General features: G+C 59.6%; 1 protein-coding gene and 1 long non-coding RNA gene across 50 annotated transcripts in view; one reads left to right on the forward strand and one right to left on the reverse strand.

Annotated features, from left to right (window-relative positions):
• Positions 1-27,503, reverse strand: part of ABLIM2 (actin binding LIM protein family member 2) — a 157,041-nt gene that overhangs the window by 99,023 nt on the left and 30,515 nt on the right. For all 49 annotated transcript variants that reach the window (XR_011437262.1, XR_011437261.1, XM_070262782.1 and 46 more), the window contains exons 2-3: positions 9,227-9,370; positions 1,689-1,872 (exon numbers count right to left, since the gene is read on the reverse strand). Coding sequence is in view for 47 of the 49 variants with exons in the window: in XM_070262782.1 (XP_070118883.1) it covers positions 1,689-1,872; positions 9,227-9,370 (328 nt within the window). In the remaining 2 variants the exon portion in view is untranslated. The remainder of the gene's footprint in view (positions 1-1,688; positions 1,873-9,226; positions 9,371-27,503) is intronic.
• On the forward strand, positions 588-17,230 carry LOC138923535 (uncharacterized). The gene is made up of 3 exons (XR_011437264.1): positions 588-1,095; positions 10,839-11,045; positions 16,878-17,230. It is a non-coding gene; the product is annotated as an uncharacterized lncRNA (long non-coding RNA).

Consider the following 27,503-nt stretch of genomic DNA (forward strand, 5'->3'; position numbering starts at 1 on the left):
CAGTGATGGGAGACAGTTGTTTGGGATGTTTTGTCCTGTTTTCTTCTTGTTTATAGCAGGTGGATGAGTCCAGGCCAGTTGCCGCAGCATGCCAGAGCTGTCCGCTGTTATTTCTAAAATAGCACATCACCCAAAGGTAATCTTTCCAGCCCCTGTGATTAGGCCAGAACTCGTCTCTAAGCTACGCACACAGAGATCAGACATTCCGATGGCCCTTGGGCAACCCGGGCCTATGCACACTGCAGTGACACCGGTGACCCTTTCGTTAGAAGCGTTCCCTGTCATTGTTCTTCTCCCCCCTGACAACAGCTCTGTGTCTGTCTAGCACATGGGCCATAACTACAGACAACAACTTTGGGAACAACACTCAAAAAGTCCCCTTGGAACTGGGTGTGGTGAGACAGAGCAGAGCGGAACACAAACTCTGGGGTTTTTATCGTCTGTTTTCTAGAAATGAATGGAACATTCTCGCTGGGAGCTATGTGTGTGGGGGCAGGGAGGATGCCCACGTGGGAAGGCTGCCTGCCCGCCTCCCTGCGGTGCCCCTGGAGATGCAGGCAGAGGAGGAGCCGGTGTGGCCCTGCTGCGGGGCTCTGATCTCAGCCCATCTCAGGTGACCGCTCGCGGCACAGCTGCTCTGCGCCAGGTGCCGGGGACCAGAGGGGAACCCGACTCAGCCCCCACCGGCACGGTGCTCGCATCCGGCAGCTCCAGGGCCATGTCGCTGGAGAGGTGCCGTGAGCCCGGAGAGCATGGGGACAGGATGCGGGGCCATGCAGAGGGGAGGCGGGAGCTGCTGTCTGGGTGGGAGAGGCTCTAGGGGAGGCCCACCTTGTCCCGCCGTGTCTCTAGCGTTGAACCCTGTAGGGTCTGGGCTAAGGCATCTCCAAATCGCCAGTGCTGGCCTGGGGCCTGGCCCGTGCAGGCGCTTAGAAAAGCCTGGTCAAATGGATGAAGGGATGAACTGGAACAGACTGAAGCTCCTCTCAGCCAGACGGAGGAGCCAGGACTCTCTCTTGGAGGCCAAGTGGAGGAGCGACAGGGAGAGGGGAGGCGGGGACCCCAGCATGGAGGCCATGAGCGGACCCCAGGCAGGTGAGTTTTGAGGCCTGAGTGGGGCCAGTGGCCGGGCAGATTTTGGGAGGGGCGGGACCTTTAGAAGACATCTGTGCTTGGGGCTCATGCGCCTGGTGGGTTGGGTGGTGATGCCACCCACAGATCAGGGACACGGGGAGAGAGAGGTGGGTGAGCAGGTGGGGCACAACAGGACAGCCAAAGAGCGGCGGTGGGGGGAAAAGGAGGGGCTGAAGCAGGGACCCCGAGGGCGCCAACGTGAGGAAGACACTTGAGGAGGGTGTGGACACGGAGAGGAGCTGACCAGGGGCCGAGGAGGGGATGGGGAGGGGTGCCCTGCCCAGGAGCCAGAGGAGGCCACGAGCCAGCCGCCCCAGAACCTGCTGGCCTCCGCGCCCGGGAAAGAGGGCCTGGCCCTGTGTTGCAGGAAGCGGTGCAGGCCTGCCGTCCTGCCCAGGGCCCGCCTGCCATCCCACGGCCCGGTCCTGACCCTTCTCCCCGGCTGCGACCCAGTGGGATGGAGGACGGAAGGGAGGATGGATGGAAGGATGGATGGAGGGGAGGGAGGCAGGGAGGAGGGGTCGCCCAGGGGGAGAGGCCGGGGCTGCACTCACCGGCAGACGGCACACACGAAGCAGTCAGGGTGGTAGGTCCTGCCCAGCGCCGACACCACCTCGCCCTCGATGAACTGGTCGCAGCTGAAGCAGCGGGTCCCGTACAGCCGCTGGTAGTCCCGTGTGCAGATGTACTCGCCCTGCCGCACGAAGAAGCCGCCCTCGGCCAGGTCACAGCCACAAGCTGAGGAGACAGGCGGCAAGGCCGAGTCAGCAGCCGGTGACCACCTCCTGGGTCCCGACGGGCCCACTGGACCCCCCACCACACACAGATCTTGGAGTGACTTGCTGAACCCTTGGGGCCCAGGTTCCAGGCACAGACTCCACTCCGGCCCCTCAGCCTGGAGTCGAGTAGACTTTCTTGTGGAAGCTTCTAGAAAGGGGCACCGACCTGGGATGAGAACCCCCTCATGAAGGCCTGGAGGAAGCCCCTGCAGCCCCAGCCCCGCCGGCCGGGTCAGCGCCGGGTCCTCCTGAGTCACAGCCGTCGTGGAAAACCACGCAGCCCTCATGGTTCTGAATTGACACCTAGAAGTTTCCATCAAAACATTAACTGATTGCAAAAGATGTAGTTTCTGGCAAATTCTAAGTATTGGCCTCTTGAAATTTCACTGTCACCTCGTCCTTTTGAGCACATCCAGATGCCAAAGTGAGACCAGCGACGTCTATTCCCAAAACCCACAGCCAGGCTCTTACTGAAAGCGCTCTGGTCCTCTGCGCCCTCATCTGGAACACAGGGCCTCTTTCACAGGTGAAGTGGGCCGCGCAGAAGAGTGTCCTATGGGGAGCACGATGTGAGCCCCCCGTTGAGCTGCCTCGTCCCGGCCGCTGCTGTGCTAGCTTCACTCACCCTGAGAGGCCCGAGGCAGCTCCCTGTTCTGGATCTTTCTCAGCACCGAGCCTGAGAGTGAAACCCTTGGTTTGATCCCGCAGCACGCGCAGCCACGTGGACGCCCGGCTTGCGAGGGGTGGGCTCCTGGGCTGAGGGGGAGGACTATCGTCTTTTCAGGACCTGCCACCCAGGAGGATCCCGCCCTGAGCAACAGGTGCTCACAGACGCCCACTCCGGGGTTTGCCGACCTTCCGGAACCTTCCGAATCGTCGTAAAGACGTGGTGCACCGACTGCTCCAGAAGGAGGGAAACGTGAAGACAGGCCTGGGGCCATCGAGACACCTGAGTCTCCCCGTGGGGGCGCCGAGAGGGACGGCCCGGCTCCCAGCCAGGCAGCCATGTGAGCCGGCTGTGCCCCTGCCCCCTGGGGGCCCCGCTACTGAGGCCAGCGCCAGGCAGTAGCCCCTGACCTGCGCCTGCTAAAAATGACTGGTCCAAACTCGTTAGTGAGTTTAAAACGCTAATCCAGGCAGTAGATCGCTGTGAGTCTATCTTCCTTCGAATCAGCCCAGCCAGCAAAGGGGGGGGCAGCCGAGGGCGACCCGTGTGTCGCTCCCTGGACGTCATAAGGTCATTTATGAGAAACTCACGGAGCGCTGGGAAGTGGTGGGAAGACACTTCCTGGAACACCATTTGGCACTGACTCCAAAGAAGGTTAAAACTGCTCCTACCCTTTGACCAGCAATCTCTCTTCTGGACCTCTCGCCCGAGGAAATGGCCAGGAATGGCCACAAAAGTGAGCTGCCCCGTGTTGGCTGCCGCGTCACTATAACAGAATGTCGTAAAGAAACACGGGGCTATAGAGTCAGGAAGCCTGGGTCTGCATCCTCGCTCCTGCGGCTTCCCAGCTGTGTGACCTTGGGCAAGTCACTTAACCTCTCTGAACCTTGGAGTTCTCATCTGTGAAATAGGGTTAACTGCACCGATCTCACATGGCTGCACAAGAAATCAATGAGATGAGGTGTAGGAAACCGACGAGCCCAGCGCCAGGCTGGAACTGATGAAAAGGTCCAACAGCAGAGCCATGGCCACGTTCACCAGGGGCCTTGCATTTGTGGGAATCGGGCAGATGCTGAAGAACTGACACGACGGGGAAAGGACGCACACAGGCACTCAAAGTGGACACGTCAGGATATGACAGTACGCACACGACATGAGTGCATATTAAAAACAGACCCAGACAAAGATCAGGGTTGGCAGGACGGCCGCCCAGCCCCGGTGGGAGCTCCCGGGCGGGCAGGTGGGGATGCTCCCCGGTGCTCCCTCGGCGTCTCTGCACCGGCGGCGGTGGACACGGCGGTCAACTTTAACGCGCAGCCATGACAGGGCCCTCCAGGCGTCCTGGCTCACACCGGCCGGCTGGTGCAGCTCGGCCACCCCAGCCCCGGGCTCAGTCTAGCTCCGCTGGGCCTCCCGGCTGTGAATAACGGCCCGGGTCACCAGAGTCCTTCCAGCGGGACTCTCCACGGCACGCCCCATGACCCCGGTCCCGGCGGCCCTGCGTGGCCAGGTGGTGCCCTCGTCCGGCCGGCACACCTGTCCCAGCTTCCCTTTGGTTATGAAGCCCTCGGTGGGTTTCCCATAAACACCCTGGAACCCTCAAATGCAGGTGCAAGAACGCAGGCACTTGGCGCCCCTCCTTGTCACCCCTGGTCCCCCCCGAGTAGCTCTCGGTGTGGCTATTTATAGTCCCCGGCGGATGTGTCCCGTGGACGCCCCCACCCGCCGTTACCAAGCGACAGGCAGGCCGGCGGCTCTCCTCCCCGTCCGCACACCGCGCGGCCTCCCTCCGAGTCCTTGTCTCCCACATCAGGGATGCGCTCAGGCCGGCTGCGCCGCGGGTCAGAACACGCCAGCCTTCTCGAGGTCACGCGGGGTGTGGCCTCCTCCATTCCTCATTTCCGCATCGGCCCGTGTTCCCAGGGCACCCCGAGCAGGGCTACAAAGATCACAGCCCCAAATGAACGTTCTAGAAGCACAGAACTCGGTCAGGAGCACCAGGCTCGTTTTCCCAGGCAACTTTCAAGCTGCTTGTCAAAGTGCCAAAGCTTTCACTTTTCCTGGAGGACCTACTGTGTGCTGGAGTTTGAGCTTTGGTATCTCCCACGTGTTCCCATTTTGTAGCACGAAGCTCCGGCCACTGGATTTCAAGATAACCCAGAACCCAAGCTCCTCTCACGCTCCCCTGCACCAGCACCCAGGGGTCCATGGAAAAGAAGGTGGACCAGGACCCTCCTCTGGCTTTGTCCCTGGGTGTCACAGCCAAGGTCCTCACAAGGGCCGCCTCATCCCCTCCCCCTCGCTCACTCTGCTCCAGTCACACCGGCCTCCTGCTGTTCCCGAACCCGCCAGGCACCCTCTCTGCTGGAGTGTCATTGGACAGGCTGTTCCCTCTGGCCACAACACTCTTCCCTCACCTCCCTCAAGTCTTCACTCAAAGGTCACCTCCTCTGTGAAGCCCACTCTGATTTCCCAGATGAAAACAGTAAGCCCCGGCTCCCCTCGCCCCTTGCCTGGCACCTCACTTTGAGCACATGATGAGGTTTCCTTATTTACTCTATCTGCGCTGGCTCTCCGTCTCCCCGCACGAGAACGCGACCCCACGAAGACACGGGTGTCTTGCTCACGCACGCATCCGGGGCAGCCGGCATGGGACCCACATGCAGCAGGTGCCCAGCACACAGCTGTGGAACGGACACGGAGGCTCAGAAACGTGTCTAAGACGCTCATGAGTGGGGGCGGCAGAACCTCAGGCGTCAGAGCCCAAGCCTGGGGCAGCCGTGAAGGAGAGGAAATTAGGTAATTTCTTCATGGATTTTCCCAGGTAAACTGAGGCATGTCCAACAAGTGCCAAGGCGGCAGGAACCCCACCCACTGGGGCCTCTTAGAGCAGAATCAGACGGCGGCACAATCGTCTTCTGCTCTAACAGACCCGGCTGTGGTTCGACTGGCAACATGCACCCAGGGACGGACACGGCCCGTGTCAGTCAGTCACCATCCTCCCGCTCCCCTCTGCCCGTGGGAGCGGACGTATGACCCAGGTCCGGCCAATGAATCCTCTGAGAAGTCTGTGGGGACCTCAGGGAAAGGGCTCTCCTCCCTGATCACATGAGGAGAGGGTTCCTTCACCCGTGCACATCTCCCCGAACCCCTTCCCCGGGGCTGAGGGCCACCCTGTGAGGATGTGATGCTTGGAGCTACAGCAGCCATCTTGAGACCATGAGGAAAGGCACTGCCGACGTGCACAGGATGAGAGGGGGAGAGGAGACAGTGGAGGGTGGGGAAGCTGAGCAAGAACTCCCATCTCTGATGATCTTGTTGAGCTGTTGAATGAACCAGCGCTGGGGGGGAGGGCGCTACCTCCAGGCTTCGTGTCAAGATGATGAACATCCGCATTGTTTAAGGCACGATGAGGTGGGTGTTCTTTTTGATTCTCCCAAAGCCCCTCAATGACTCATCGACTCCGCATTTCCATGAGAGCCTGGATAAAAGATCAATCAGCATGCCTGAATAAACGCAGCTTCCTTAAGGCCGCAGGAACTCTCAGCTGCCCCACGTCCTTCTCCAGCAGGTGAAGCAAGATGCTGCCTACCCGGGCTGCGTGAGACCCTGTCACTGGCTGGGGGTGGGTTGGCGGGGTCTTGGAACTGGGCCCGAATGCCCACAGGCTCCATCACCACCGCCACTCCTGTAGCAACCCTCCCCGGGCAGCAGCATGTGCAGAGAGAGGGAGTCCCAGGTGCCCGTCCGTGCTGGCGCATCTCAGCCCCCGCAGGCCCGTGAGGAGGGGGCTGCACTGTCCCCACGTCTGCTCAGGGGGCTGCAGCTCGAGGCAGAAGCGATCTTCCCCATGGGGAGGAGGGACCTGGGGCCGTTCCCACCTCCTCCCAAACCCGAGGGTCACAGCAGGGGACGGGGGACGCCCACCGCAGGGGCCTGATGCCTCTGACTGCCTCCTAAGGTCAGCGCCCACCCACAGGCCTTCATGCCGTGTGCCCCCCGTCGCCTAAAACGAGCTTCTAAAAAGAGCAATCGGGTGGGCTCTGCTTTGCAGAAACGTAGCAAACGCATCTTCACGGAGAGCAGAGAAAACAGACAGACAAACCCCAGGCCGAGGCCGGCAGGCTCAGAGGAAGGGAGGGGAAGCTTCGGGGGCGGGGACACTGACCAGGGGGGCACTGACCACAGGGGGGCACTGACCAGGGCGGGGGGCACCGGCCAAGGGGGCACTGATGGGGCAGCTGTCGCCTCCTCCATAGGAGAGATTTTGCGGGTGCTAACGCACTGCCTCCACCTGGAGCCTGGCGGCGGGTGTGGGGTCGTGGCAAAGGCAGGGGATGTGCTCTGGTTTACAGAAACGCAGGGGCTCTCCATTCCCACTCCACGACCCGCGCTGCTTCATCTTTTCCAGACCCTCCCAGGCTGTGCCCTGGGGCGCACCCCTTGCTTCATGTCAAGCAGCCGTCCTGGGGGTGCCCCGTGTCCCCCTGGCAAGGACTCTGGCAGCCTTTGCCAGGTAGTAGTAATGAAGTACCCCGGAGGACGGAGTCAGGGGGAGAACTCACAGGGGTCAAGCCAGGCTGCGGACGTGAGGGGGACCTCTGGATCCAGGCGAATCTGGGGGTATCAAGTGACCCCTAGGGACGTCCCTGATTGCCCCCAGGCCCATGGACGGAGCCGCAGCACCTCTGAGGGGCAGGGGCAGGGTTAGCCTCAGACGGAGGGTCCCAGGGCCCCCCTGCCCCTGCCAGCAATGGCGCAGCCCCCCTGGGGTCCCCACGTTGGGCAGCGCTGGCAGCACTCATGGTCTTCCCTACATCGTCGGCCCCCTGCCCGGCCCCCCGTGTCTCCCCCGTTGCACTCAGACCTCCTCCAGGGCCAGGACGCATCAGGGCCATTTCTGGGGTGCTCTCCTCCTGCAGCTGAAGAGTCTGGGCCGGTGGTTCTCAAGTTTTCTTTTCAAACAGCAGGACTCAGCGCCGTCTTCACATGGAGCCTGAGGCCCCGACGCAGCTGCAGGCAGAGCCCTCTGGGGACGGGGGCTGAACTGCTGCCTCGCTCACCCCCCGTCTCCCCCGTGGAGGCGCCTCCACAGAAGGCCCTCATGCAGGGGCCACGTGCAGGCCTGGGATCAAGCCCCGGACAGGCTCCTACGTCTCAGGCCGCAGCTGCCCCCTCGAGTGGACAGTCATCCGTCCCTCACTGCGCTGCCGGCTCGGGCGGGGGTCCGGCCCAGTCACACCAGCGAGCCCCTGTGCAGGCTGCCGCACGCCCTGTCCCGCATGCTCGCTGCCCCTACCCCTGTGACGGCCTGGCACCCCCTCTGACTGCTGGAGCCCTCCCATTTCCAAGTTAGAGCCTGAACCCCACCTCCTCTGCGAAGCCATCTCCGGAAGCTTCCAAGCCCTTCCTGCGCCCCCCTGGCCCTGGGTTTTACCACTAAAAGCGAACTTTCAAGTTGTGTTGCACACCTTGGCTGGTATATTTATCTCCTCACCAGCCAAAGCTAAGCCTTCTTACGCTTTAGTGCTCCCCAGAGCCCTCTGCCCGGGCCCGGCGCACAGTAGGGCCACCGAGTCCCTGAGTGGAGCCGGTGAATGCAGCTGCAGTAACTTGACAGGGCCACCCAATGTCGGCAAAAATCATGTCCCCCAACCACCTACGTGCGGCATATTTCCCAGCTTTGCCCATAAACAAGCAAACCCTCACTGCTCCTTGAGCTCAGGAAGGTCCTCATGGCTAAGGCCGCGCGCATCTCTGAACGGCCAGAGGACGTCACATCAAGCCGCCAGGAAGGCAGGTGGTGAGGACCCGCCCGCCGTGTGTGTGGGGCGGTGTGTCTAGTACCCTTAATATAATTTCTGTAAAACTGCAAACCTTTTGGGTGTGGATACTGTGTCAGATTGGTTTGACTTGCTCATTCCTTCCCCAAAATGCTATTTTTCATATACTTTTAGGAAACGAGATGCAAGTGCATGTCACCCCATTTGTGCACCTGGAGCAGGTGTTAACTCCAGAGTAGGAAGGAGGAGAGGGCAGGGGGGGCGCTCGCAGCCAAGCCCCTCCCCCACAGAGGGTTCCCCAGGACTGCTCTGTTTTAGTTTCTTCTCATCTTTTCGGTATTAAATTTAGTATATTATTCCTGTTATTTCCAACAATCAGAGAAAGATCAAAGCATCTGCACGTGGAGTGAATGGTAAAGTCCTGCTCTGGGCGGGGCTCCCGAGGGTGTGTGGCCCAGCGTAGGTCCTGTGCACCTGCACTGCCGAGGTCACGCCGTCAACAATGACCATTTACCTTCTGGCTACGGGGCCCAGGCGGCCACTGTGCCCTGGCCACTGGCTCTGCGTCCTCGGACGCTGCAGCAGCCGTATGAGGACAGTCCTTGACACCTGGACCTCATCCTCTGACCCTCCCGACTCGGGCCGATTCCTCATCATGCCCACCAGGGAGGCAGGCCACACTGAGAAGACCAGTGTTGCACGCAGATTCTGGACTCTGAGGATCTTCCAGCATCCCAGATCTAACAGGATTCCCAGAGACGCCCTGGGGCCCAGAGTCACAGCGGGGAGGCCTGGTCTGGAGGCCACGCTGCAGGGCCATCCCTGTGGCCGCGGCAAGCGGGGCAGGGGTCAGAGGTGCTCACCTTTGCAGACGAAGCACTTGATGTGGAAGTGCTTGTTCTGGACGCGCAGCACCTCCCCCTTGCACACGTTCCCGCAGGTGTGGCACAGAATTGCCGTGCCGGGCGGCTTCTCCACGGGGCTGTGCGCAGCCTGGGGCTCCGACACTGTGGGGAGAAAGGGGCCGGTTACGGCGTGGGATGCACCAGGAACAGGGGAGCAAAGCAGCAACAACACCAGGACTCCGGCCCACCCACCCCAGCACAGGTCCCATAGGACGTCAGGGGACAGACTCGTCTTCTTCCTTGGTGACCCATGGATGATGTGAGAGGCCATCTGGCCAACCCCTTGCATCACTCGATCATCTCTATGTGGCTTATCTCCCAATCTGTCCACAGCAGCCCCACCCAATGAGCGGGGCCTGGCCCTCGTCGCTGTCTGCACACCAGCTCCGATGGAGTGGTCACACCCCCCACCCCGCAGAGCGGCAGATTCCTCTGCTGCCTCGACCTGGAACGAGCTCAGCCCTCCAGGGCCTCGGGAACCAGGTTCCCCTGGTGAGCTCACAGCCCTTCTGCAGCCAGGAGACCCAGAGCCATCTCTTCTGCAAGCACAGCCCTCCTGTGACGTGGCTTCAAACTCCCTCTGCATCCTGGGGACACTGACCTGAAATTGTCTCTGTCCCCTTTTAAGCCAGCCACGACCCAGGACGTTTGAGGCGCTGGAAACCCACGGAGGGACGAGTCGGGGCGATGGTTAAATACACACGCAGGCACACACACACATATTTACACAACTGCCTCATACTAGCGTTGACCAAGCATCGGGCCTCATCTCTGTTGTAAAAATCGAGGAGGTGGACGTCAGGCAGAGGAGGGCATTTCTCCATCCAGTTTCCGACCTGCCTCCCGTCCTCCCCAGCCCCCAATCTGCCGGAGTGGAGCCCCTCTCCTCCTCTGCGGTGCCTGCCCACCATGGGAGTCGACCGTGGGCAGCACAGAGGGGGGCCTGGCTCCTGCTGGGGACAGTAGGCCTTCTGGGGAGGAGGGCTCCGCACACCCCAAGGGCAGCGGGGTGTCTGCTGTCTGGGGACAAGAAGCCACACTGCCTGGAGACGCAGGAACAGGAGAGAAGCCGAGCGGCACGAAAAATAACCGGGTGTTGCCCTGGTCACCCCAGGCCCCCGTCATTGCCTGCCTCACGTTTCCAGAGGAGTCAGGAAACCAAACAGCAGGCTGGACGGCGCAGAGGCCACGAGGGCTCCATGAGTTAGTCTGTTGTCCTGGGAGCCACGGTGACATTTCCTGCTCTGGTTAAATGTCAACAGCAGGTTGGCCTTCGCTCCTTTTCCCTAGAGAATAATTGCAGAAACTGCTTCATCTATTATTTAATAAAGTTACCAGGAGGAGGCAGAGAGTGAGGTTCCCCTGGGCTTGAAGTTAAGACTCCTCAGGCGGAACAAGCCGCTGGAGTCGAGGTTTGAAACCCACGCACAGGCCTGGGGATGCCTGGGGCTGACGTGGGGCTGACGGGCTCCTGAGTCACCCTGGTCCACGTCTGAGGCTAAACTGAGATTGCAGGGGCTGGGGGCGTAGACCTTCCACTCTGCGATCTTCTCATCTTCTCATCTGTTAGGCATACAGAGAACAATACGCCATCATCTCTCCACAAGCAGACAAGGCACGTTTGTATACTACTGGAATCTGGCTCAAATCCCGGATGAGGGAAACATCAAACCAAGCACGCTGGGGATCCATGTCAGAGTCCTGGGGGCTGCCTGGGCTGTGGGGGCAGACGGCCCCGTGCTGCTCCAGCCTCCTCTCCTACGTGCTGTGATCTCAGGTGAGTCCCGGGAACTCCCAGCCTTCCGTCTGTCTGTCCGTCCATCCGCCCTCTGCTCACATCACCTGTCCCCGGGGGATGCTAGGAGGATGGGCAGAAATGTTTGCCTAGCAAGCAGCCTGGGGCCCAGCAAACCGTAAGTCCTCAATACAGAATAGCTATTGTCAGTTTCAAGAACACACAGCCTGACATCACCAGTTTCCCGGTTACTGGAGATAGATTTGGTTTGGGGCAAAAGCTACTTTAAGATATCATTTTTGCTGGGAGCACCCAAGCCCTCCCACCTGGAGCATCCTCAAAAGCCTCGGGGCCTCTGGGCGGTGGCAGGTGGGAGGGGGTGCTGCCCTCTGGTGGCAGGAAGCAGACACTGCACTGTGACCAAGGACGCCAGCCTGCTGCGCGGGTACCAACGCACAGGTGGTCCCTGCCGCCCGCGTCTGCCCGCTTGGCCCTGGCCTCATGTCTGTGAATCTTGTGGATTTGTGGCGTGGACCTTTTTGCGCCCCCATCCGGACTCTTTCCTCGCACCTCCCGCTGTGGTCGCTGCTGCCGCTGCTGAGCGAGCAGACCCAGATGAGGGGAGCAGGGGAGCGGGGCCGCACTGGGCAACGCCCCAGATTTTCTCCAGGCGGCCCCAAGACAGGGATGGGGCCGTTCGCACCAGGACTTGTGTCTGCTGCTCCGATGTCACATAAAGAAAAGAACTATCAAGAAATGAGCTCTCAAGCCAGACATGAAAGAAAAGGCATGAAGGAAACTCACACGCATATTACTAGGTGTCAGAAGCCCATCTGAAACGTCTACATGACATTCTGGAAAACGCAAAACTATGCGACAGTAAAAGGATCCGGGGTTGCCAGGGGCCGGGGGGAAGGGGGTGAACAGGTGGAGCACAGGGGACGTTTAGGCCAGTGAAATACTCTACGATATGATATGAAAATACGGTACTGTCACAGTGGACGCGTGTCATCATGCATCTGTGCAAACCCACAGGACTTACGACACCAAGAGTGGGCCCTGGTGTCAACCATGGACGTCAGTTCATAAGAATATATCAAAATCGGTTCCTCAGTTATAAGAATTGTGCCACGCCAATGCAGGAGGTTCACAGGGGAAGCTGGGAGTGTGGGTGGCACGTATGTGGGAACTCTCACTCTCTGCTTTCTGTTCAATTGTTCTGTAAACTGAAAACTGCTCTAAGAAATAAAGTCTGATAAAAACTTTAAAAGAGAGAGAGAAACAGAGAAAGGGAGAGAACGGCCACGCCCCGAGACCTAACAGCAAATGCGGCAGGTTCGTTTTCCCCAGCGCCAAGAGCGGCTCTAAGGTTTGGTTTAACAAGTCTCTGACTGTGATAATAACAGAAAACACGAAATGGAGCGGTAAGGATCAATCACACAAGGGCTGTGATTATTTAATCCCCTGTGCTAATGGAAGCCCAGCATGGGGGGCCCGCCGGGAATAGAAAGGGTCATTGCAGTAACGTGGACACATAACGCTCAGGCTCAGCATGGCGGGCGCGGCTCAGGGCTGAGGAGGACCCGCTGACTGCCATCCCTCTCCTACATCCCCTCAGGCACAATCCTGCTGCGTCCCCAGGAACGGCCGGAGGAGCGGGACAGCAGCCAGCAAGGCCAGGTTTGCACCCACGGCAGGGGTGCAGGGGCAGCTGTGTGACCTCGGATGGCATACTGAACATGGAAGAGCCTCAGTTTGCACATCTGTGAATTGGAGCTGGGTCTCATGAGGCACTTTTTAGAATCTGCAGAAGCAGAGCAAGACCCTGGCCCAACAGCTGAGAGTGTCGTGAACAACAGCTTAGTCCTCTCCAGTCTCAGAGGCGGACCTGCCACTCAGGCTGGGGATGGGGGTGGAGGCTGTGGGGACGGGGGTCTGGGGTTCCCCAAGGGCCACACCTTTGTTCACACATCAGCCTCATCAGCGGATGTCCTGACTTTGCCTGCGAGCTTCGGCCCACCTCAACATGTGGCAGGGCGGCAAGCCCGCAGGGAGACAGTCCTGTACCAATCCCTGCTACACTCTCCCTGGCTGTGTCCCCCGGGCAGGTCACACAACCTCTTGGGGCCCCAGCTTTCTCCTCGATAAAATGGGGACAAGTCTTCCCAAACATGGGACCCTTGTGTGGAGCAGAAGAGAGAGCACGTGTGAGGCGGTGACCCAGCTGGGCGCCGGCTGCATTGTTGGGGCGCAGGAGGTGGGCACTATGATTGGGGTTAGGGGTGGAACAGCAGCTGCCCCCACAGATGGTCCGATGGCCATCCAGGTAGCTGGGGGCTCCCCAACACTGACCTCTGCGCCAAGCGCCTTGCCCAGTCCTGGTGCTCTGAGCGGGACCAACCCAGAGCCAGCACCAGGCCTCGCTGGCCCTTGGCTTGGGGAGCAGGCACGGTGGCTGAACCCCACAAATGCCATGGCCACTGTCAAGGCCAAGCCCTCGGCTCCGCTGTTTCAGCTGGCGGAGCCCCAGAACCGGGGTGATGGCATCCTCACACTGATCACTCGGATCTCGGGCGTCCTGTGCCCGCAGAGCCGGGCAGCACGCCTCCGGCCAACTTACCACCCAACACTGCTCTCCACTCCTTGGCCCAGACCTGACCGGGGCGACTCCCCACTCTGTTCACAGACATTCACCGAGCTGACTTCATTCCAGACACCAGGAGCAAATGTGCCACGCTTCCTCCAGTCATCAAACCTGGAAGCCAGCTGTGAGGCCACCTGGAACACAGGCTCTGCACTGTCTCCTTTCCCTTCCACGTGATCCCAATTCGTGCAGGTGACACTGCAGCCCTGCCTCCTCCAGCTGTGGAGCATCTGCCCAGATCCTTCACGGCGCCCTAGGCCGCTGGACACCACGCAAGTCACCACGACTCCGGCCTGCAGCTCGGCCGAAGGCCACTCGACTCCAACTGCGAAAACAGCAAAGCTACTCTTCCTGTTGCTGTTTGCTGGCTCATTCATTCATTCACCCACCCAACAAATGTTTGAGGACCTACTATGCGCCCCATTCCCAGGCCTGACAGACCGAGTCCCAGCCCGTGCATTCTCTCATTTGGTCCACACCGTGCCCCACAGGAACAGTCTATCACCCTGCTTTATGGAAGAGGACACTGAGGCTGGGAGATGGCAGAGGACTTTCCCAAAGCCACACGCCTAGGGAAGGGCCTCACCGAGGGTCCCAGCTCAGCTGTCTGATGCCCCACCGTCCCCTCAGCCAGCTGCTGGTGCGCAGGTCCCCTATCATGTGCTCACTCGCTCAACAAACAGAGGAACAGGAGGCTGTGGGCATCGGGGGAGGTGGCTGTGCACACTGGCCACCACACCAGTGTGGCAGACGGCGGGAGAGGGGACACGCCGGGCCAAGGGAGCACAGGGAGGGCCAGACGCCTCGCTCGTTCCGGCGACTCACCTCTCGCCTTCCACGATCCTTGGGGATGTTTCAACTGTCTGTCTCCGCCCCTTCTCCACGGCTCTGCACTTAGTGTGTCCCTCCTCCAGGGCCCCCGACGCGGGACCCCAGCAGGCGTCCTGGCCTGGCCAGAGACGCACAGTCAGCTTGTTTTCCAGGGTTGTCCTGGAGGTAAACCCCCCTGATGTCAGGAGCCCGCTGTGTACTCGGGGTGCTGACTAGAGCCCATGCCGCAGCTGTGACGATGTGTAGAGCTCTCTGCTCTGCTGTGTGTGTTATGAAGGCAACTGGCTTGGGGTTTCCAAATTTTATGACTACGTGCGGACACTGAACAAGCTTTATAAGACCATGCGTGCACATCCACTCCTGAGATTCCGATACACCCAGAGCGGGTCCCGGGATGCACAGCTCTCGCCCTCCCTCTCAGGCTTTCCTTCTAACCGTGACAATGAGCAGAGGACTACGGAGGGACACACAGGGCTGTGGGCACGCACAGAAAGGAGATGAACCTGTGTGCAGTCAGGGAGGGCTTCTAGGAGGAGGTGACACAAGGTGGACAGCAGCAAGTATACGTGACTGTGCTCCTCTCCATCACAGCACTGACCATGCTGGGTGGCCTTTGTCCACTGGCCTGTGTGCCTCCCCTGGCCTGGAAGCCCCCCAGGGCCAGGGGCCAGGTCTGAGGAGTGTGTCTCCCTAGGGCCTGGTCGTGGGGGAGACCCAGGCTTGGCTGGGAGACGGCTCTCACATGCCACGTGTCCATAAGCATCCTCTAGCATGGGCATTTCTGTAGGCTGGTTCTCTAAGCACAGTTACTGGCACAAATGCATGTATGCTCTGAATTTTCACACATCCTGCCAGACTGCCCTCTGTCACCCCCTGCCCGCCTTGGAGGGTCTGTCTCCCCGCCCTCAGAACCCTCTCCTTATAGGTCATGTCTCGGTTCGGGAACAGGTCCAGGCCTCTGCCGCTGCCCTCCCCAGCATTACGTGCTGGAAAATCACGCCAAGTGGCACGCGAGCTCTCCCTCCCTAACCTACTTAAGGGCTGGCTGCTAATTATAGTCGTGAACCGGGAAGCTGATCTCTGGAACCCACCCACTGCCGCCAAGGCCATCGCAGCCTGGGCCCAGCGAGTGGGCTCCGTGGGCCTCGGGCTGCCCCCCACGGCCAGAGAGGCCATCCCGTCTGACTCTTCTGTGGTTCATCTGGTACTCCACCAGGTGAAGATGCAGTGGGTGCCCACTCGCCGCCAAGCTCGGGCTGACACAGGGCCCGGGGCAAAGCAGACACGGTCCCTGCCCCATGGAGCTGGCACTCGAGGGTGCAAAGACGGGGACACACATGGAAACGCCCCCTGCAGGAAGATCATGGCACCGGACGCCCGGGCTCTGGGCACAGGGACATTCCTCCGGGGATCTGCCCCCACCCCTGTTTGAATAATCACATGATCCTGCTGGGGTGCCACCTCCATGTGAAGCTGCTCCCTTGCCACCCCGAAGCGACCCGGCCCTCTTCCGATTCCCACAAGCGTGGGTTCTGGTCTCTTCCAGAGAGCCGCATGTGCTCATCCGAGCCCTTGACCTGCCCCACGGCGGACTGCGGCTCCCCAGGTCAGCGACCGGCTCTGCCCTGTCTCGGGGTTCTAAGAACTGAACTCAGGGCTTGAGCACAAATGTTTGCAGACAGAACCGAGTATGTGCAAAGGCCTCATATTCCAAAACCAGCCAACTTCTATGCACCTCTCAGCACCCTGTCAGCCCCAGACCCTGCGCTCCTGGGCGCTGAGCCACCGGTGTCCTCTGCGCCCTGCCCAGGGCTGGCCCAGGGGCGGCAGTGAACAGGTGTCAGGTGAGTGAGCCGACACTCCTGCCGCATTGAACGTCCTTCTGACGTCTGTCCCCTCTGAAGGAGGTGTAGGCCCCATGCCTGCAGCTCCATGCTGCCCAGGGAGGCCCAGCTCCCGGGCCTGTGCCTGGTACCCAGCAGGCGCTCGGTGAATGGGCTGAGTCAACTGTATCACCCTGGAGCACAACCTTTCCGTACAGGTGTCTGTCTCCCCCTCCCCACAGCATGCACCAACCACACCTACACATTCCAGCACCTCAGGATGTGTCTCCCGCTCCTTCTGGAAGTCTTTCTCTTATCCCCTCCGAGCTCCTTGGGGGCCTCTGAACCACCCCTGTGGCAGACTGTATTTTCAAAGACGGCTACACGACAGCCCCATCCCACATGCTCTTCTCCAATACCACACTGACACCTCTCCCACCAGGCGGTGGGGTCTGAGACCCCTCCCCTTGAACCTGGGTGGGCCTTTGCAACGGCCTCAGCCAACAGAACACGGAAATGACACCAAGTGCCATCCAAGCTAGATCGTAATGCCACCACCTTCTGCCTTCTTCGTAGGATGCTCATTCTCGGGGCCCAGCGGCCACGCTATGAGGAAGTCCAGCTACCCCAGACGGAGCGACCACATGCAGAGGGCACGCGGAGCCATGCGGGCTGACAGCCAGCAGCGACCTCCAGATGTGTGAGCAAAGACACCTCCAGAGACTCCAGTCCCCGGCTCTCAAGTCACCCCAGCCTGCTAGTCTTCCCAGATGAAACCTCAGACACTGTGGGGAAGAGACAAACATCCCTGCCAGGCCCGTTCTGAGCTTCTGACCCTCAGGACCATGAGTGTAACCAAACCATTGTCTGATGCCATTAAGGTTTGGGGTGGTTTGTTACACAGCCACAGAAAACCTGAATGCCACCATAACTACGACCCCAGAATCCTTTCCCCATGTCCGTACATGGCCTTCCTCCCACCTCTGCACGTGGCCTGCTGGCAGCTCGCTCCAGACCTCTCCAGAGACAGTTGCATCACCTCCTTCAAGGCCAAAAGCCCCACGGGGAGGTGCTTGCTGTTTTGGTCCAGAGGAAATGCCCGAAGTCTGGCATGACCTTGCTGGAATCTTCACAGCCACCCCAGGAGATACTCTTAGGCCCATTTGGCAGTTAGAAACTGAGCTCAGAGAGGTAAAATAACCAGCCCAGAGCCACACAGCCAGGAAGGGCAGAGCCAGGATTCAGCCCCAGGTCTGTCTCCCTCCTGCTCACCCACCTTGGCTCTCCAGGTGGCTGCAGCCCATTTCCAGCCTCCTGACACCACCTGCTGCAGCTCCACCCACTGAAGCCCTACCCACTGCGGCTCCGCCCAGCACAGCCCCGCCCAGCACAGGCTCCACCCATTGATGTCCCTGCCCCCCCACAGCTCCAACCCCCCCCCCACCCAAGCCTTGCCCACCGCAGGCTGCACTCACCCATAGCTCCACCGGCCCTGGCTCCACTCACTGAAGCCCCGCGCACTGCAGCTCTGTTCACCACAGGCTCCCCCCACCACAGCCTAAGCCACTGAAGCCCCGCCCACTGCAGCCCAGCCCCTACAGCCTCCCATCCTGGGGTCCCCCACTCCAGCTGGGTTCCACCCACCTGCTCCTCTGAGAAGAGGCCACTTTGCTCTCTGCGGGCATGACCCAGCAGCTCTGAGCTCTCTCTGCATTGAGAAGAGTTTATTACCTTCTGCACTTAATTCCGGAAACTGGCCCTGCCTGCTCCGAATTCCACCAAGGTCGTCCTCACTGAGCCCCATGTGGGCATCTCTCCTAACTCTCCTGCAGGCGTCCCGGGGCCTAGCTGGTCACCCAGGGAAGAGACTGCTCCAGCTGTCCCCGGCCCCAGTGATCAAGGGCACAGATCAGGCTGAGCCAAATGGAGTAGAGTCTTAGATTCCTGCTTCACGCAGGGACCCCACAGCCAGACGCGATGACCCCACAGTATCAGGAAGAGGGACCACCGTGGTTTCTCCAAGAGGCTGGTTAAGGTCCAGCCAGTGAGGGTGATGGGACGGCCAACTGTGCCGGCTCCAGGCCAAGGGCTCTGGACAGCTCATCTGTGCAGGGCGGTCACAGCTGTGCCCTGCTCTCAGTGATGTCGTGGGGGTCAGAGGAGACAGTGCAGGGGGGCTGGACACTGAGCCGGGCACACAGCAGGAGCTCACCACACGGTTCTGGGGGCTCAGGGAGTCCTTGGACACTGAACTGATGGCCAGGTCTCGGGGGATGGGGGCACCCAGCTACAGAAAAGCACCCTGACACTCATGTCTGGAGGCCCCCTGGGACCCTGAGCAGGAGCTGGCCACTGGGAGGCTAGTCCTACAGTCCCAGGGAGGCCTGTCCTGCTGGGCAACTTGGGGCAGGCCCCTGGCCCCCCAGCCCCGTGTCTAATCTGAGGTGGCCTCTAAAGTGCCAGGTGTCTGAGAAGTTCTCCATTTGACCCGGCAAGCTCACAGCAAGGGACAGTCAGGAGGACGGAGCCCCCAGGACAGGCTCTCATGCTGGCAAGGTGGCAGGATCAGGGAGGGGGGCCTTGAGCACAGCACATGCAGTACCCTCTGCTCAGGTCCCTCCCCTGCTCAATAACCTCCCACGGCTCCCCACAGCCAACAGAACACAGCTCAGCCCCCGGAGCCACCTGTTCCCTGACTTATCTCCCACCGCCCCATGATCCCAGACTCTCTCAAGTTGTCCTCCATGATCCCGGCACCAGCAGTGGCCCCTACCATCCCCTCTCCTGGAATGCTGCTCCTGCCCATCTCCACCCGTGAAAACCGGACTCGTCCTTCAAGGCCCATGTCCACCGCCTCCTCCATGCTGACAGTGCGTTGACAGAGGACACTGTGTGCTGAGCTCCGTGCTGGAGGCTCTGAGCACCGAGCATCTCTCATCACCACATTAGCCCTGTAAGAACACTGTACCCATCTTACAGATGTGAAAACTGAGGCTCAGCAGGTGAGAGATTTGCCCATTGTCCCCCCAGGCCACTGACTCTGCGACCTTGAACAAGTCATGACACCCCTCTAAAACAGCCAGTGACCTCTGCCCTTCAGAGGCTTCTCCAGGCTCCCCAGCTGGAGACCCCACTGGAGGCTCCTGTCTGCTCTCCAGGGCCCCCTAAGGATCAGCACCAGGCGGGGGGAAAATGACCCAGTTCACTTCCTGGGTGATGCTCACTGTCGCAGCATAATTATCCTCTCCAATGTGCCTCGGTTTGGGTACTGAACCCAGGGTCACCCGCCCACAGGGGGCCTCTGCTCCAGGGGGAGTGATGCTCCGGTCCTTTCCAGGCAGGTCAGGACCCCAAGGCCCGCCTGTGAGCCACAGTCAAACTCCACTCGCCCGGGGAGGCCGACGAGTCAGGGAAGGGATCCCCAGCTAAGCGAGAAGAGCCTGGCCTCTGGATCCCAGCCAACCAGCTCAGACCCAGGTGCCCCCTGAGGTGGGGCCGAGTCCCGGGAGTCGCATGTTTGTCCCGTCCTGAGGCAGGAGCGCATTCAGACAAAGTCATTCTCGGCCACAAAATGGGCTCAGCTCACCGAGCGACGGCCATATACATAGGGCCCTGGGGTCACCAGGCAGCCCCATCGAGCCTGCAAAGAGCCTCTTCCGCGGGAGGTTGGGGATGGGGGGCAGGAAAAGGAAAACCGCCGTGCCGGCCACATTCTCCCTTCCTCTCGGGCAGTGTGGGATGGGAGAAACGGGGGTCCTAGGAGGCCACAAAAAGAACCCATCTCTGGTGGGTTTGTGTCCCCCAGATCCGTATGTTGGCGTCCTAACCCCCAGGACCTCAGAACATGACCTGATTTGGGGAAGGGGTCTTTACAGAGGTGATGAAGTTAAGGTGAGGCCATTAGGGTGGGCCTGATCCATATGGCTGTGTCCTTATAAACAGGGATAATTAGGGCACAGAGACAGACGCAGAGAGGGAGCAAAATGTGAAGACACAGCGAGAGGACGGCCACCTGCAGCCCCAGGAGAGATCCATCCGTCACAGGCCTCGGAAGGAACCCACCCTGGCGACACCTCGAGACTGGACTGTGGCCTCCAAACCTATATGAGCCTAAACCTCTGGAGTCAGAGCCCCCAGGCCGTGGCACTTTGTCACAGCGGCCCCAGGGCACAAACCCACTATCCTTGCGGGTGGAAAGAGCCGGAGGCTGGGCCTGGGTCTTGCCAGCTCGCTGCTCCCTGCTCCGAGCCTGTTTTCCATCTGCAGATGGGCCGACCTGGGCTTCTTGGGGATGGAGACGTGGCAGTCACCGAGCAGGGCTGGCCTGTAGTGGGGGCTCAGCAGGAGTCTGAGTGTGCGTGCAGGGGTCCCTTCCAGAAGCAGAAGCTGGGAGAGACGGGGCAGTGAGCAGCCCCCTGGAAGTTCAAGCTGGCCACGGGGGCTCCCAGTAGACTTCGGCTTGAGCTTCTCGCAATTTCCGGGACTCTTTAAGCTTCAAGCAGCTGGTCCAGGCGCCCTCACCACCCACGTCCCTGGAGGGTGTTATTTCATTCCGGGAAGAGCAGCCCTTCCTGACCGGAGAGGCATCTGAGGATCTCAAGGGTGGCATTCCGGAAGGTCAGGGCTTAGCGGTCATCTGGGCCCATCCCCGCCACCCCCCCACTCCTGCACACACAGGGGAAGCCACCAAAAGGCAGAGAGGGACAGACCCTACCCAGGTCTCACAGAAAGTCTTCAGCCGGGCCAGGACCAGGGCTCAGGGCTCTGGTGCCCCCAGGCCAGTGGTTGTCCCCCACATCACACTGCTATGGGCCAGGGTGGCCACTGCTGAACCAACAAGTGACCCCGTCTGTGTCTTCCATGCATGCCCAGGGCCAGCATACAGCAGATGCCCAGCTAATGTTCCTTAAATCTAATGCGACACAGGAAGTGCCTCTGGTGATTCAAGCACTGGACAGTGGATCGGCAGGGTGACAATTAATAACTGAGTGACAATGTCATCTTTCAGTTCTTGTGCCCGGACTGAGTGCCAGGCACTGCACTGGGCGATTTCTGTCGATGACCTGGGTCGCAGAGCTGAAAATAGGCAAACGGCACAGCTGGGGTTCAAACTCAGGCCCGCAGGACCCCAAGCCCTGGCTGTCAGCTCCCACGGAGAGGATCTGTGAGGGCTGAGCTAAACCCACCAGGGCCCCTCACTCCCCATGCCGTCTGCCCTGGGACACTCCCAGTGGGGGCCCAGTCGGCTGGAGGACCTGCCAATATGCCCCCAGTGCACCCTGGCCAGCTCAGAATCACCAGCTGCCCCCCCTGCCCAGGCCTCTGAAGATGGGGCTGCAGCCTTGACCTGGAGGCACCCCCCACTGGGTGTGGGGCCCAGCTGCCCCACAGGGCACCGTCGGTTAAGTCCAAATGGCCTGGAAAAGTCCCTGGCTTTGAATGCAGCAGGGACGGCCACAGGGGTGCGAGAGGTCACAGTCCTCCCCCTCGACCTCTCCTCCTATCCTGTTTCCCGGGGGGGACACCATCCACCATCTAGATCCTGCGATGCACCTGTCACTTTTAGTCCCATTATCTGGTTCATTCCGCACATTTGGGAACCGTCCCCTCTTGACTGTTTTACAGAAGGGCACAGAGGTTCCAAGAAGCCAGGCGCTTGCCCGGGCCAGGACTGGACCCCACTTCTCTTGGGCCCTGCTCTTCACGCGGCCACACTGGGCTGGCGAGAGGGGCAGGAGAGGGAGGCAGGGAGGGTGAGGAGGGAGCCAGCTCTGGGGAGGCAAGTCCATCTGGGCCCCGATTCTGCGTGTGGCATCTTCCTGGCCGCACCTCCCTCCGCTGGTGTCCCTGCTCGGCAAACCTCCTCCCACCTGGGGCTGTTCACACTGACTACGGGCAGTCGGGCACCGGGCAGGCTGGCAGCATTGGTAGGGCGCCCACTGCCTCTGCCCGCAAGGCCCAGGTCTGTCTCCCCACGCGGCTGCCAGGACCCTCCTTTCCTGAGTCTGGAACTAGCGCCCTCTGCATTCTTCCCGGCCAGCTGGCAGCCCTCACTTGGGGTCTTATCCCTGCCTGACCCTCCCCCAGGGCCTGGGGCCCCAGACACTTGCACGGTGCACGGAGACCCTGGTCTCCCACGTCATAAAGCGGCCACTGGTGTCTAAGCCTGCAAAACCCACAGCGAAACGCCGGCTTGAGGCCAAAGTTCAATTTAGAATTCCCCCAGCCTGCTCCCGGGGCTCGATACCATGACCCCCTGTCCACGCGCGCTCATCACGATGCCCGAGCAGCAGAGAGGCCAAGCACGATCGTCGCATTTTCTCCACAAAACGAGAACAGTAAGAGCCGGTTTAGTGATGGGTGTCATTAATGAAGGGGCCTCAGGTTGGGTCTGGAAGGCCTTGGACAGAATCCTCCATCGCTGCAGACGCCACGGGCCGGGAAGCCAGTACTGCTGGGACACAGGGGCGGGTGCCCAGAGGGAGTGGGGGCCTGTGGGTGAGCCAGCTTCCAGGCCCCATCCCGCCTCTGTGGGCAGCCCGCACCTCTCTGAGCCTTGCTCGGCGGGACTGTGAGGGCCGGGGAGGGTAACAGCGGATACCAGAGGTGCGGGGCTGGCCCGTGGCTTTGGATGAAGGCCCGGGGCAGACGTCTGTCCCCAGCGTCCACCCAGAAACAGCCATGCTTCTCTCGTCCGCGCTGCCTGTCTGCTCCCCACGACGGCCCCCACCCTCCATTTCTGAGGCCCACGTGTGCCGTGTCGGTGAGAATGTGCATGGCCAAGACCCCCCAAGGCGACGGGGCCCAGCTCAGCCTGTAACTGTGCGGCTCCCGGCACACGTGCAGGCCTCGGGCCGCATCTCCAGGCATCCGTGCATGCTTCCCCCAAGGGAAACACCCGTGAGCTTCCTGTACAAAGATGTCTCCTTCCTGAGGCACAGGTGTCACGCCCAGCCAGGCAGGTGTTCTGGGGTGAGGCTGGCCATCCCGGGCGGGATGTTGCCACCAGGCTGAGCTGGAAGTGGCCCTGGCTGCTGCTGGGACAGAGGCCGTGCCATTTGGTGGCTCTGAGAGCAAATGAGCAGACACAGGTCGGTACCTACGCAGGTGGGTTCAGGTGGATGTGACGTTTTCAAATGCCCTTCATCCCCATGTGGGCAAGTGTAGGCCCATTGTCTCCAGTCCCGTCACCAACCTGCATGAGAGACATTGTCACTTCACACGGCAGATAAGGAAACCGAGGTTCAGAGATGCTCAGTAACTTTGGCAGGGTCACACAGCCCGGTAGCAGCAGAGCGGGAACTCGAACCCAGGTCTCCATGGGATGGGACTGGCTTCTGCCCCTTCTGGCCTTTCTTCCCTCTGTCACTTTCTGGCTCTTTCCATGTTCCCCTCCAAATCGGCTGGTCCAAGGAAGGCCAGCGGGAGAGAAGCATGTCCGGAGTGTCCAGTTAAAACTGGGCATCCGATTGCTGGCCTGGAGCCCAGGGAAAACCGAGCTATGCAGGAGGGCCGCACACGGGCTGCGGTTCCGCGGCATCGGGGCGACATGCACACAAGAGCACAGCCCTTCCAGTTAAAGCCAGTCTCGGGGTGGGGGTAGGGTTGGGGGGGGGGGCGGCATCTCATTTATCCCAACAGGGCCCAGCGCACACACCAGCCTCCAAAGGTCACAGCCAGAGGCTAAACTCAGGCGGGCCGGGCTCACTTACGCCTGGTCACACAGCCTGTCTGCCTGGACAGGTCCTGGCCCAACCCGGACAGGCTAAAAGGTGTGGCCCCCTGACGGCACACAGTGCTGTGTTGGAGCCCCTGCCGGGCCCCCGAAAGGAGGGTTCCTTTGGTTTCAACGACAAAAATCACTTCTTTCCGGGGCCGCCTCCATGGCCGAGTGGTTAAGTTCGCGTGCTCTGCTGCGGCGGCCCAGGGTTCGCATCCTGGGCACGGACATGGCACCACTCGTCAGGCCACGTTGAGGCGGCGTCCCACATCCCACAACTAGAAGAACCTGCAACTAAGATACACAACTGTGTACAGGCAGGGTTTGGGGAGATAAAGCAGGAAAAAAAAAAAAAGATTGGCAACAGTTGTTAGCCCAGGTGCCAATCTTTAAAAAAAAAAAAAATCACTTCTTTCTGATCTGATTATATTCATAAGACTATTCACTGTCAGCAACCCAAAGAGTACATAAAAGTTGAAGAAAAATTAAAAGCCCTGGGGCCGGCCCCATGGCCGAGTGGTTAAGTTCGCGCGCTCCACTGCAGGTGGCCCAGTGTTTCATCGGTTCGAATCCTGGGCGTGGACATGGCACTGCTCATCAAACCACGCTGAGGCGGCGTCCCACATGCCACAACTAGAAGGACCCACAACTAAGAATATACAACTGTGTACCAGGGGGCTTTGGGGAGAAAAAGGAAAAAAAAAATCTTTAAAAAAGAAAAAAAAAGCCCTGATAACCTTTTGCTCAGAGATACCCACTCAGCATCTTGGTGGCCATTCTACCATTGACTTCCATCAGCCACAACTATCTTCATCTCCACACAGACACACCCAGGATATGATACATGATATAACACGGGACAGGATATAATAATGGAATGTAATTAGCACATTTTCTCAGGGGCAGAACCGACGCCTGGCCCTTGGGCGTCCCGGATGTGACCCCTTAAAAATGAGCACCCTGAACATCTCCAGAACCTGCCCCGCCTGCCAGGTGCTCGGCGCGCACCTTAAGAGAATAACAGCTTTACTGAGAGAGAATTCACATACCGCACAATTCAATGGTCTCTGGGATGTTCACAGAGTTGTGTGGTCCATCCCCATAATCAGTTTTAGAACATTTGATCATCCCCAAAAGGAGACCCCTACCCACGACCGTCCCTCCCCACCCCGGGCAACTGCTAATCTCCTTCCTGTCTCTGTAGATTTGTCTAGTCTGGACAGGCCACACGAATGAATCACACACTGTGCGATCTTTTGTGTCTGGCTTCTTTCACTGAGCATAATGCAGGGTTCATCCATGTTGGAGCATGTGTCAGGACTCCATTCCTTTTTACGTCCAGATAATATTCCGTTCTGTGAACGTGCCACGTGTATCCGTCCACCAGTCGAAAGAGTCAGGGGTCGTTTCCCGTTTTTGGCTTTTAGGAATAAGCTGCCCTGCCCATTCACGTACAAGCCCTTTGTGTGGACAGGTTTCCATCTCTCTTGGGTACACAGCTAGAGTGAATCGCCGGAGCCTATGGGAACTCTGTGTTTAACCATTTGAAGACCTGCCGGGCCACTTTCCTAAGTGGCTGCAGCATTTGACATTCCACCTGCAGCCGCATCCAAGCGCTCCACGTCCTTGTCAGCACCGGCTATTGCTGGTCTTTGTGCTTACAATCATCCTGGTGGGTGCGACCTGCTACCCACTGTGGTTTTGATTCACGTTTCCCTGATGGCTAATGACATCGAGCATCTTTTCTTGGGTTTATTCACTATCTTCTCTGGTGAAATGTCTATTCAGACCCTTTGTGCATTTAACGTGCTTGTCTTTTTATGATTGAGTTTATAAGAGTTGTTCATATGTTCTAGATATGAGTCCCTTTTCAGATCTATGATTGGCCAATATTGTCTCCAGTTCTGTGGGTTGTTTTCACTTTCTTCATAACGTTCTTTGCAGCGTAAAAAGTTTTAATTTGATGAAATCCAATTCGTCTGTTTTTTCTTGTTGCTTGTGCTCTCAACGTCATTTCTAAGAAACTAGGGAGCACAAAGGTTTGCTTCTAAGATGTTTTCTTCTAAGAGTTTCAGAGTTTTTAGTCTGTGCTCTCACAATAATTTCACATGAAGAGAACCCCATTTCCCCGACTGCTATTTTTAACCCAAGATGCCATTCCTTCATCTGGGAATCAGGAACAATAGTGCTTATTTCACTGGGTTTGTGCCATTTTTAACATTACTATTGTTTGCTCTCGGCCATCAGCAGGATTGCCCATCCTCTGGCGAAAGCACAACAGGGCGTGAAGGACACCGTGTACTCAGCCGAGTGGGGGACCCGCCCGTCCTCCGGCATGGAAATTCCATTTGAGAAATGGACATCGTCACGTGTCTCAGCTCTCGGGATCCGCCAGTATTTTCAGGACAGTCCAGTACACCACCCAGGCTGGGGACGTTACCTGACCCCAAGCCAACTGGTCTTGTAAGGCCGGGAGTGAGAACTGCACCCAGGGCGGAGTCTGGCCAGCCGGGGGGCGGGGGCGGCCACAGCTGCTCGTTTTGGGGGAAAGAAACATCCAGTGTCTGCTATGCTCGCTCCCGACCCCCGGGAAGGAAGAACCATAACCAACCCCATTTTACAGACGGGCTCCTTGAGACCCCCAGGAGCAGTGAAGCGTCCTGCCGAGGACACACAGAGGGCAGGCCAGAGTCCGGGTGTGAAGCTCATTGGTCTGACTTCTAGGCCATTGGGCTGCCCCTGCCCAGAGCCGCTCCCTTCAATAAAAACCTTGGAGCACAAGGAGCTGACGGGGAGATAACGGATGAGGCGTCCTGGTCCTCACCCCTGGGCAGACCCTCGCAGGCCAGAAAGGAGGACACCTTTGATGGGAAGGCTCTGTCCCAGCTGCCCAGAGAGGAGGCACCCACTGGGCACCCAGTCTCCTGCTGGGCAGAGGCCTGAGGGCCCGGGGGTGGGAGCACTTTGGGACGGAGGCGAGGAGCCGGCAGGAGGCAGGACCCTGGCTAGAGCCGGCAGGCCCTGAAGCCCCTGTGCCCCTCCGGCTCCCGAGGCTCTGTCCTGCTCACTGCGGCCTCTCTCTGCTTCTGGGGTCCCAGCACCCCTGCCCCACTCCATCTCACTCTCCCTCCCTTTGTCTCCTCTCCTCCAGCCCCCCGCAGCTTTCTCTTCCTGTCGTCCTGCGAGGGCCACCTCGTCAGCCGTGGGGCTGGGAGGACTGGAAGATGCTCATTGTTTCTCTCTCAGTAGCGGACGGTCCGTCCTCACGTCAGCACCGGGAGAAGAGAAGTCTCCAGCACCCTCTTTGAGGCGGCTTCCTCAGCCTCCACGCAGGCGACATTCTGGGCTGGACACCTCTGTGCTGTGAGGCTGTCCCGTGCACTTGGGATGTTGACCAGCATCCCTGCCTCGACCCCAGGTGCCACTAGCACCCAGCCCCAAGTTGTGACACTCAGAAATGCCTCCAGACATTGCCAAATGGC

This window comes from Equus caballus, chromosome 3, assembly GCF_041296265.1.
Source record: "Equus caballus isolate H_3958 breed thoroughbred chromosome 3, TB-T2T, whole genome shotgun sequence".
NCBI lineage: Eukaryota > Metazoa > Chordata > Mammalia > Perissodactyla > Equidae > Equus > Equus caballus.